The sequence below is a fragment of the Phyllostomus hastatus genome, unplaced genomic scaffold (genome assembly GCF_019186645.2).
Source record: "Phyllostomus hastatus isolate PE091 unplaced genomic scaffold, TTU_PhHast_1.1 phas_contig_58, whole genome shotgun sequence".
In the NCBI taxonomy this organism is placed as follows: domain Eukaryota; kingdom Metazoa; phylum Chordata; class Mammalia; order Chiroptera; family Phyllostomidae; genus Phyllostomus; species Phyllostomus hastatus.
The window spans coordinates 60,162,106-60,174,172 of NW_025333916.1; the positions used below are offsets into that span (position 1 = coordinate 60,162,106).

General features: G+C 44.3%; 1 protein-coding gene across 2 annotated transcripts in view; it reads left to right on the top strand.

Annotated features, from left to right (window-relative positions):
* Positions 1-12,067, top strand: part of CCDC152 (coiled-coil domain containing 152) — a 21,537-nt gene continuing 9,470 nt past the window's right edge. Inside the window, exons 1-4 of one of the 2 annotated variants that reach the window (XM_045847870.1) lie at positions 1-8; positions 2,400-2,493; positions 4,158-4,263; positions 9,533-9,601. In XM_045847870.1, coding sequence (XP_045703826.1) covers positions 2,407-2,493; positions 4,158-4,263; positions 9,533-9,601 — 262 coding nt within the window. In that variant the 5' untranslated portion in view covers positions 1-8; positions 2,400-2,406. Of the gene's footprint in view, positions 9-132; positions 307-2,399; positions 2,494-4,157; positions 4,264-9,532; positions 9,602-12,067 lie in introns of those variants that run through there. The other variant, XM_045847869.1, reaches the window with a different exon arrangement.

A 12,067-nucleotide genomic window follows, 5' to 3' on the forward strand; every position in this document is an offset into this window, starting at 1 on the left:
CCAGGGAGGTAAGGCCGGTGGCGGGGTGCTGGGCCAGGGGCGCACGTGGGGCCGGGCGGAGGGCGGGCCCTTGGTCGCGGGAACCTGCTTCCCGGGGCGGGGAGGCCCATCGGGGGCGGACCGGCCCGCGGAGGAGACCCGGGAGCCCGAGACGCGGCGGACCCCGGACTCGTGTTGGGCGGGTTCGCAGTTCCCGCTTTCCCCGCGTGTGAAAACACTCTCCTCTCCACACCCCCAGGCCGCGCCACCTCGGCCACGCCTGCGGCGCTCCGTCCGCGTAGGGGCCGCTAAGGACGCGGGGTGCAGGTGGGGGGAGCGGGGAGCCCAACATCGGGGCTGAGCGCGCACCCGCGGGCGGGCGCGGGGTTGGGGGAGGCGGGGGGCACCCGGGCTGCAGCCGAGCCTGTCCGGGTGGAAGCGGGTGGAGCCGGAGAAGCCCGCCGGGCGGGCGCCGCCTGCGGGGCGCTTGCAGCTGGGCCCCGAGGGTCCCCAGTCCGCTTCTGCTGCTCGGCAGAGACGCGGCCAGGCCCCCGGCGGGAGCCCACGTCACGGCGGCAGGGGCGCTCGGAGCTGGGAGGTGGCGGGGGCGCCAGCTCCCTGGGGGAGGAGCCGGCGCGGGGCCGCGGGCGAAGGAGGGCGGGCACCCCCTGCCGGTGAGGCTGGGGGGCGGTTTGGGAAGGGAAGCTCGGCGGGGCCTCGCGAGGGGAAAGCAGCCCGAGGAGAACTAAGCTCAGCTTGAAATGAATTTTGTTCGGGAGCCACGTTCTGAGGCAAAACCCTGGTAAACCTTTTTTTATTGAAAATGCTAGGAGCCAAAAAGAAAAAAAGAAATGTTAAGGAGGCTTTTGCATGAACTATTTAAGACTATCATATATAGTTCTATTAAATAACAACAGTATATCAAATAGAGATGATTTTTAAATTGTTACCCCAAGAAGAATTTTACTGTATTTTTCTTGGGATGCTATTTCAATTCTTCTCCTGCCTTAAGGGTCAAGTTTTAACTATTTAAGGGATTCTATATAGTTTTACTTGTACATTTGATACGCAAGAAAGTAATTCAATACACTTAAAATATTCAGCTGAAATTCTCTCAGATTTAAAAACCGCTAATAGCTGTTCAAGGAATATAATATTAAAAAGAGGAAGGAAATGGGATTTTTTTAATGAAGTAACAAATTGGGGAGCAATGTCTGTGTTTTGGTGTACCTTATTTAAAATAATAAGGGGATTAAAATTACTTTCAGTAATTGCTTTGGGGGTTTCACTTACCTTTCACTTTGGACTCTTGCCACTTGGCCTCACCTACAGTGGCTAAATTTCAAATTTGTATTTGCCCCCTCCTCTTTGCTACAGAAAAGTCTGAACACAAGTGTCTCATACTCTTAGATTGTATTAATCTTGATTTTTCTAGACACTTCTCTTGCCCCTAGATGTAAATGCTGGCTGGTTTGCAAAAGTCAATTTCTCCATCTTTACTGGATTTCTTACGATTGGCTCCATAGGATTAAACCAAAACTCTTCTTCTTCACTTCAACAGTCCGCTGACTGTACCCAAATGTTACTCTTACACAAAACAGCAAGAGAACACAAATATGGAGTGATTGGTTTGAGCACATTAATCTCCATATGTCTTTTGGTTACCAAACAAAATGTGAAAAATAAGTGTATTCCCCTACTCTCTGGCATTACAATAAAATGCCACACACTGGGCGGCTTAAACAGCAGAAATTTATTTTCTCACAGTTCTGAAGGCTGAGAAGTTCCCAATGAAGGTGCCAGCAGGGTTGTTGTCTGGTGAGGACCCCCTCCTTGAGGTGCAGATGGCCACCTTCTCACCACGTGCTCACGTGACCTTCCCTCTGTGCGGGCCACCGGGGGCTTAGCGCTTCATCGTACGAATTTGGAGGGGGTTCACAATCCATTCCATGGCAATAAGCACAGTACCAAGAAATACAGCAAAAAAAAAATCTTTGTGGCATGATAGTTAAACAAATGTTTTAAATACAGTAAATTGAGAATACCCATATTTAAATGTCATTCATCAGATTTAGTAATGCATCAGATTTTAAGTAAGCCATGCTGATGGCAAGGAGATGAGTATTGAACAGTGGCATCATTAATTTTTTGCACAGTAGGGACAAGTAATTGTTATATATATCATTACACTAATTTTATATTTCTTTAGAGAAAACTCACCAAGGGTGTAGAGGAATGGAGAAGTCTTAATGGATCTGACTATTGCTAATGGGTTTAACAAAAATTGTGTGAGTGAAACGCAGCTCACATCGATGCTTTGTGAGTGGAGTAAAGAAACATCAGTGTTTGAGTTACTACTACTTTTGTAGTGCTTTAGATTTCATTTGTTGTTTGTTTTAACACTATTTACTCTGCACTAGTTTGGACATGGATCACGGCAGCAATGGATGTGTGAGAAAGATTACCAGTGTGAACCTTGACAAACTCATTCACGACTTCTCACAGATAGAAAAGGTACGTAAAGGTATCAAACGGTTGAAATGTATAGGAGCTGGAAGAAAGAAAAATGTACAGCCCCCAAATGAGCAGGTAAACATCATGGAAAACTTTGCTAAGTCCATTATGATTTTAAATATGTATTTAAAATATATATGATTTTGGATCATTTATACTAATGCATCGAAATGTTTCTGGGGCAAGGGAATGAATAATTGATGTACTTTTGCTAAAGTTAAAGGGCAAATACATATTTAAATGCCTAAGATGTCCACAGACTCAGGGATGATTTAGTGAGAACTGAAGCAGACTCAGTCCTCAATGTCTTACCACTGTGACTAGCTCTGGCAGGTTCTTTACTCTCTCCCATCCTGTCTGGTCCCTTTCCTTCTCCTTTGCCTAGAAGCAGGCCCATTTGAAGTCCTCCCTGCCCAGCTCTGGACAAGTTACATGGTAGACCGAGTCCACAAGCATATCTTAGGGGTTTTCCCCTCCTCTGCCTGGGAGAGGAGGGGGAATAGCCGTTGAGAAAATGTGGATGGAGAAACTAAAGATCTGGGGAGTGGGCTTGTGAAGCAGAGGAAGAGGGGAAATAATTCCTGCCTCAGTTTTCTCTCCTTATCATCCTTCCCTTTTCCTCCTTTTCATCTGCACAATGTAGTATTGTCATAAGAATTTTCATTGTGATGGATTTCAATGTAGTATTGTCAAAGAATTTTCATTGTGATGGATATTTTGAGATACCATTATGAGCTTTTTTTTTTTTTCCCAAACAGTGAGCTGGGTTTTTTGGTGTGTATGGGTTTTTTTTGTTTTGTTTTGTTTTGTTTTGTTTTTGTTAACCAAGCGATTCTTACCAAAATAAGAGAGAATGAGATTTAGCACTGTTGATGGGTAAGGAACAGGTGCAAAGTTTTTAGAGCTTATTTTGTAAATGTCTATCATATTCTTAAACATTTTAAATAAAAAATATGTTCATTTTTGATGTGATAATGGTATTGTGATTGTATTGTTGAGTCTTAGCTCCTAGAGGTACACGTTGATGGTGATATTCATGGATGAAATAACCTAATGTCAGGGGTTGCTCTGAGATAAATTCAGAAGTGGTGGCGATAAGGAAGTGGGTGTAGACGCTACGAGGCTGGTCGTGAGTTGGTGGTTTCTGCTGGCGTCTGACGGGTACAGGGCAGCTATTGTACTGTTCACAAAGATACCAGAGAGAGATGTAGTCAGGAACGTTTATTAATTATCTGCAGGAGCAAAATGTGGAAGCAGCACAAATTTTCCTCAATAGGAAACTAATTAAATACATTGCATAATGTTCATAAATGAAACAAAATGCCGCTGTTAAAAAGAATGAGGTAGACCTACGTGTGCTTTTGTGACATCATGTCCGAGGTAATGGTGCCGAGTGCAAATCCAAAGTGTGGAACAGAGGAGAGTATGATCCTTCCCTATAGGTGTATAATCATAAGATATTTGGGGAACATGCTTAAGGAATTGCTAACCATAGGACTAGGGGTTAAACAGTTGGACAGAATGGGGTACAAGTTACATCAGACTTAATTATTATACTTGCAGGTATGAAGTGGTTTGTATTTTCATTTGTCTTTATGTACTTAGGTAAGGAAGCCAAAATAACAGCCTTGACTGGGTAATGATATACGTTGTTTCTTCTACAGAAAATGATAGAAACCACTGGAAAGAATAATATACTGGATATGCAGTTGGAAAAAACTAACTGTTTATTAAAGGGAATGCAAACAAAGGAGGTCTCACTTAAAGAAGGTTAGTTTTCTTGCTACCTGAACAAATGCTAATTCTAATGAGAGTGTGTTTTGGTATAATGGTGATTGATATTGCCCCATGCATTTGTAAAATATCTTAAATTTACATAGCACTTTCCAGACTATCACTGTATCCTTAAAATAGCCCTGAAAGACAGATAAGACTGGTATTATTACTCCACCTCAGTAATGAAGAAAAATAAGATAAAAGAAGTTAAATAATCAGTCTGAGGCCACTGGGCTAACAAATGGCAAATCCAAGAATCAGTCCAGGCCTCCAAAACTGGGGGAAGAAATACAGTTGAATTCCTGCCTCCAAAAAGAAATTTCAAGATGGGTCAAAAGAAATTTCAGATGGGTCAAAAATTTTAATGTTAAAAATGGACTCTGCTAGGCTGATGCACTGCACTGTCTTTTTTTTTTAAGATTTTATTATTTTTAGACAGAGGCAAATGGAGGGAGAAAGCAAGGGAGAGAAACATCAATGTGTGGTTGCTTCTCACACGCTCCCTACTGGGGACCTGGCCCACAACCCAGGCATTTGCCCTGACTGGGAATCCAACCAGCAACCCTTTGGTCCCCAGGTTCAGTGTTCAATCCACTGAGCCGCACCAGTCGGGGCTGCACTGTTCTTTGAGACTCCCACGCCACTTGTCACTCAGCTCCCAGTGGCTGGCCCCCAGCTGCACCCCCCCCCACCCCGGCACCCGGTCTGGGCCTGAGAGGGAGCTGGGCCCCTGCTGGGAGGGCCGGTCACTGAGGAGGTGGTGTTTCTCTGCGGGGCTGGCTTTGGGGCGAGGGACACTGGTTTGTTGGGGGCAGGGACTGAAGAGAGAGCCACTTTGCACTATACTTGTGTAGCATGTGTATTTTATATTTGAAAAAATAATTTAAATACTTTTTAAACATCTAATTATTTTAAATCTAAATACCTTTTTGCTGAATAATACACAGTGGAAGTAAGCGAACAAGTAAAAATGACACCTTACAGAGTCCAGTGTGTATTAATTTGTTTAGAAAAGAAGAACAGATTATATAGATGATTGAATTTGTTCAACAATAGTGAATAAGACTGTGATATTTTACTTTGCACATCTGGCACCAGAAAAAGAATTTCTTTGCCATTTCAACATGATAAATAATATTAGTGTTGAGGACCAAGTACTGTAAAAATTATTTTCATGCATAATTGTTTTAACATTTCCAACTGCTTTATGAAATAGGTGTCCATGAGAAAAGTGCTAGTTAATGGTAGAGCCCAAATTTGAGCTCAAAATAGTCATTGATTTACCAAATTAGGTAGTATAAGTAGCTTAATATTCTGACCTCAAGTTTTTAAGAATTGAACAGGACTGTAGTGTTGTTCAAATTTCATTATAAAGTCCAATATAAATGATAATTGGGTGAACGTTTGCAAAGAAAATTGAAAGCCATTATTCTAAAATAATGAGTGGGGACATTCTTTAGTTTAGAAAAATGAATAAGGAACAATTCCTTACTGAGCCTGTTTCTGCTGTTTAAAAAAAGAAACGTGTTGGGAGGGCCACCTTGTGTTCAAATTGTAAAATGCACATTTTTTAACATTTAGTGTACTTTTAATTTCGGGGTGCTGTTTTTAATTTGTTGATTGATTACTGAGGAAACCTCAGTTACCATATTCCATGAATTACTGATTTCATGCCTCTCAAAGGCACAAAAAGTGTGGATTGAGCTCGGGCTGCGAACCAGGCATCGCAGGTTCGATTCCCAGTCAGGGCACATGCCTAGGTTGCAGGCCGTGGCCCCCAGCAACCACACATTGATGTTTCTCCCTCTCCCTCCCTCCCTCTCTCCCTCCCTCTCTCTCTCTCTCTTTCTCTCTTTCTCTCTCTCTCTTTCTCTCTCCCTTCCCTCTCTAAAAATAAATAAATAAAATCTTTAAAAAATAATAAAATAAAAGACACAAAAAGCAAGTGACAGCAGAGCCTCTGCCTCCTACATTTTTAATTGTAGCAGCTAACACAGTAACATCCATGAAGTGGGCATTATCAAATGTAATTTATCCCTCATTCTGTTCCTGGGAAAGAGCACGAGAGACAAAAATGGAGCATGGTGGGAATTTTGTCTGGAGGGGTGGTGGGAATGATAGAGGGAGTGTGGGAGGAGTGGAGAAGTGAAAAACCACAATAGCAGAATCTTTTCACTGCACGGAGCTTTTAACTTCTGCAGAACGCGTCCGTGTCTGTTAGTGTAGGCGAAGACGGTGGGCGTGTGGGACCTCTCACTGCAAGTGGAGTTTTGCATTCTCCCCACACGGTATCGGTGCTTCCATTTAGTCAAGAAATAAAAAAAAAACTATTGGACACTTATGGAATAGTTACCATGTTGGATCCAAGGAACATCAAAATAAAAAGGCATCATCTTTTCCTGAACGGGTCTACTGTCTAGTGGGAGAAAACACAAGTAACTAAAACGCAATATGGTAAAGGGAGAAAAGAGACATATACAAATTGTTAAGAGGCATAAAGGGGAAATATAATAACAGCGGCCGTAACTGTGTTGAATGCTGTGACACAGGAGCCCCAAACCGGGGAGCTGCTCACAGGTTCCTGATGTTCCGGAAAGACCACCCTGAGGACCAGCAGATGTGGGCGCGCCGGTGATTGCTCACGTCACAGGGCAGCGCACCGCTGGCGGGGGCGGGTCGGTGCGAGAGAGACCGCGTCTCCTCCAGGCTGAGGCTCACTGGCTCTAAGGGCCCCAGACAAAGGGGGCACGTGTCCTACGTGTGACTCTAAACTCCATGACTTCAGTGTGTGGAAGGGTCCAGAGGCCATCACAGGACAAGAAGCCACTCCCAAAAGGAGATGAGGAAGGAGTCACAGGACAAGAAGCCACTCCCAAAAGGAGATAAGGAAGGAGTCACCACCCTCTCCCAAAACAACACACATTCCTTCTGGCCAAGGGCCCCCCCCCACCCCCAGCCCTCACAGCGGCTGGTGGGAGAGCCACGTCATCATCGACCCCCACAAATGTCTGAGAGTGAGTTTAGAAAGTGCATTTTCTCATTTGGTTGTCAGAACAGTCTTATGCATGAGAACAGTCTTCTACATGAGGTAGGATGGGTATCACCTGCACTTTTATTTCGCAGATGAAGAATATAAGCTCAGATAGGCTGTACAACATAGCCAGGCTGTCATAGCTTGAAAGTGAAGGAGGGAAGTCTAAGCCAGTCCCCTGACTCCTGGGGCCATGGGGCATCGGCTGCCCCACCGTCCCCGAGGAAGAAGTGGATCAGCAGAGTGAGAGCACAGATTGAAGTGAGAGACACGTGTCTCTACCTTCCATACGCTGACTGGGGAATGTTTGGCAAGTAGCCAGATCTCCGTGGATGACTTGCTGCCTCTGTAAAATCAGGATAATGATACCACCTTCTGAGGTGGTGTTTTTGTTTTTGTTTTGTTTTTTAAGATCTTATACATTTAGTTTTAGGAGGGGAAAAGAGGGAGAAAGAAAGGGAGAGAAACATGCATATGCAAGAGATACATGGATTGGTTGCCTCTTGCACACCCCCAGCTGAGGACAGGGCCTGCAACCCAGGCATGTGCCTTGTGTGGGAGTTGAACCAGCGACCTGTGGATTCGCAGGCCGGCACTCAGTGTAATGATCCACACTAGCCAGGGCTGAGGTGGTGCTTTTAATGCACTTAGTATAATGCCTGGCAGAGCAAACATTCAATAAATGGTACCATTATTATAACTAGGCACCTTATTCACTACAAATGTGATATTTACAATTTAGCCATGAAAACAGATGCCCAATTAGAATGGCGGCTGGTTAGTGTGTCCTACCAGTGCATGCCTGCTGAATATTGGTCATGGGCCTGTAAAACTGGGAGAAAGGGAATAAGGCTCAGTATTTATTTTATTAATTAAGCCAAGTGCATAGAGGTGAGATTGCCTTTCAACTTTAAAGTATGTTTTTTAAAAATATTGTTACCTTATAAAGTTATTAAACATTATATATTTAGCTAGTATAATTATAAACTTAAGGTAGTGAAAGCTATGGTTCCTAACCTTATAGTAAAAATGCAGTAGATACCAGTAACTATCACAAAGAGTCTTTGGTTCTGTTCTTGCTCCCTTTCCAGAGCCTCAGTTTATACAAATCACTGTGAAGAAGTTCTCCTAAGCTCGCCTGCCCGGTGTCAGTGAAGTAGTTAAAATCATAGACCGGGGCCCGGCTGCCGGGGTTCACATTCTGGCTCTACCATGTCCTAGTTGTGAGTGGGACCTTGGGCAAGTTGCTGCCCTTCGGTGAGCCCGTTTCTCCTGTGCAAAATGAAGCAAGGACTAGGAACCTCCTCATCGGGTTAAGAGGGTTAAGAGATTTAATATTTGCAAAGCCCTTAGAATAGTAATACAATGTATGTTATTGTTTTAAGACTAGAGTTTCTCTACTTACTCCTGTCTTGCTTTGGCTTACATTGGCATTGCCTGCCTGTGAATCAGTCACTCCACGAATATGTATGGAGTTCCTGTTATGGACCACAACTGCCCTGCGTATTAGGGAGAAGCAGTAAATGAAACAAAATAGTCCCTGCCACCCTGGAACTTACAGCCAAGCAGACTGGTTCAAGTTTCAGAAGTTCCCCCACTGTCGCTCCCCATCAGAGGTTCAGCTGCTGCTGCTGGTACCCAAGAGAACACTGGAAGCTTTATGCGTGTATCTGGGCACTGACGCTTGCAAGGGAGGCTTTGTCCCCCATGCATCACAAGTCACTGGCACCGAAGCGCTGATGCCCTGTAGCGGCACATTGGGTTTTCACTCCTTTTATCACCACTCCCTTGCCCTGGGACTCGGGCATAAAAGCCTAAGAGGACAGAGAGGAGGAAAGGCATTATCTTAACCCAAATGATACCTCACCAGCTCTGGCTCTCCAAATGTGCCTCTACTCTCTGTTCTTGGGGTGTTCTTTCACGGAAAACTCGCAGGGATACACTCTCCAGAGTCCCCAGACAGTTCCACGCGTGCCTGACTTCTGGGGCAGCTCTTGCTCAGGCACAGCGAGGGCCTCCCCTGTCCAGGGTTCCAAACCCTGAATTGCACTGGCCTTAAAGGGTAGGACAAAGTCATTTTATATAACTTACTTTGAGATGCCTGGCTGCTTTATTAAGATCTGATCGTTGTCAATTAAGTATTGTTTTATTTTATGTAGTTCAATTTTGAGAGAATATTTCCAAAATGAAAGCAGATAATCTTCAAACAAATTTGTCTTTTTTTTGTTTTAGAATGTGCTACTCTTCATACTATGATAAAAGGGCTACAACAGACAATTGAATATCAACATAATTTGAAAGGTAAGTTAGAAAAAATAAAATCTAAGAACATATATTTGAGCACCTTTAAAGATAGTTTTCACATTGTTGATAATAAGTTTTTTTAATTTGGTCTTATAAATTTATCAGCAAAGGGAAGGTCTCCTTAATACTTACCATCTTCCTCATTTACTATGAGACCCAAAATTCCGTGCTGAGAACAGCAGAACAGCTCGGTCATACTCTGACAAGAACACCAGGGTTTTACAGTCCGGCACGGTAGTGCTCCCAGTCCCCAGGAACCCGCGCCCAGCTTTGAAGCGCAGGCATTTACTGGTCGGATAGTCACACGGTGAACGTTCTGCCCGAACTGCAGTGATTGTTTCCCGTGTGAGCTTTCGTCACCGACTAAGGCCACGTTTGTGTGAGCGGAGCTGACACGTGCAGCTTTTCTGCCTGTTGCTAGGCGGGCTCGCCCAGTAGGCCTACCACTGACACCCAGTAGGCCTACCACCGACGCCCAGTGAGCCCCGGAGGGTTCTGTCCCGTTCGGACTCGGCCGCGGCGCCATGTCCGTGGGGTTTTCCTCCTGGACTGGGGGTCGGACTGAACTGCCTCCAGGGTCCCTCCCAACGGACTCCTCCCCTCAGTCTTCTGCTTCTGTCATGAAGTACTTTGCGTGGGTAGGTGAAGGGTTCACTTTTTTTAACCAGTGTAAAGTTACTCACTTTTTTATTTACCTGTGTAAAGTATCACTTTACATAGTGAGATATAATAGTGATCTTACATGCCGTTTATTTGACTTGGCATGTTATTTATTATCTTCATAATGTTCTAATTGATATTTAACTTTTTTTAAGGTTTACTATTAGTTCTTACCCCCCTCCCCACTGCTTTCCCTTGAAACATTCCCTTAATGTTAATGAGACAGATACAGAAATTGTACTAGAAGACTTTGCACTTACACCGTCAAAAAGCAGCTGCGGTGTGGAAGGGGTTCACCTCCATGCCCATGCACAGCACTGACTGCTGCTCCGGAGATTGGGAAGGGTAACAGCTGGGGAACCGTGCCGTCTCCACTGCCTTATGTCCTGGCTGACTGTGGCGGGCTTCTGGCCCCACGTGGCCCACAGATGCCCACTTCCCGCGGTGCCAGCCTTCTGCTCACTGTTCCCAGTGGTTTATTCCCACCCCACCGCCGGCTGGGCTCTCACTGCCCCGTCTCAGTGCGGACGGCTCAGAGCACAATTCCCTTCTCCGTGAGCAAACACCGCACTGAGCTGCATTTAAGAAGTGCGTGAACATTCATACTTATTTACAGTCGTCTTATTTTAGGGTTTAGGTGATACTCACTTTAACTGTTTTCAGGATTTTGTTTCAATAAAACATCTACCAGAAAAACTTTTTAACTAAAACTTTAAATATTTTTTAATTTAGCTTCTGGTAAGCTAATTTTTTTAATTTCCAGAAAGTCTATTATAATTCAATAATGAATACAGTATTTCTTTGCAAAAGGGTATCAAATATTGACCAATATTCACATTACCATCTTTGTACGGGTATGGTAGTACAAAATTTTAAGTAGCCCTGCTGTAACTTTTTGGTTCATAGGCCAGCACTCAATCCACTGAGCCACCCCAACCAGGGATTTTTACATTATTTTGATTGCATTTTTTCCATTACCATTTTTTCCCCTGTACCACCTCCCATCTCCCACCTCCACCCCCCCACAAACACACATACACAGTATGTTTCATCTTTTAAACATACAAGACAACAAAGTTCCCTTGACTTTGGATTTATTCCCTTCCATTGTCCTCACTCTTTACAGTCAAACCTCAAGGGAATAATAGTCTGCAATCAATGTCTCTAGTTACTTTTACCTGGTGTTTAACTTAGAACAGTGGGGCATCTCCCGAAGTTTTCATTCCAAGTACTCTCACTTGACCCTACTTATTGCATTTACTGCCATTGATCGTAACCCCTTTAACCTCTTGTCTTTGTACCACTCTCTCCTGCATCTCTGGACACTTCCCAGTCTCCCCATAGACTGTTCTCCCTTTGGCCACCCCTACGTGTTTCTCAGGCCACCAGAAACGTTGTCCTGGATGTCCCAGCCTTTTCAAGTGCAGCATGGTAAAGCGCCAGATCTACTCTTTCTCTCTCAAAAATCTCCTCCTCTTAATTTTCCCAAACTGTTAAGGATTTTTCAGTTACCAAACCAGAAACCCAAAAGGCAGAGGTTTTCCTTCTATTTCGCCTCTGCTCTCCTATCAGTCCCTAAAGCCCCTGCTGATTCTACCGTCTAAACAGTTACCTTCATTTTCCTTGTGTCTCCTGCTCCCACTGACCTAAGTTAGGCTCCTGGTAGTTCTCCCTTGGTCTCTTTCCTGATATCCATTCCTCTGGGTTCAAAACCTTCCCACTCATCCTATGTGCATTGCCAGATACTCTCTTTAACTGTAACACTTTACTGTTCAGAATTCTTTGATGACTCCATAAAATGTC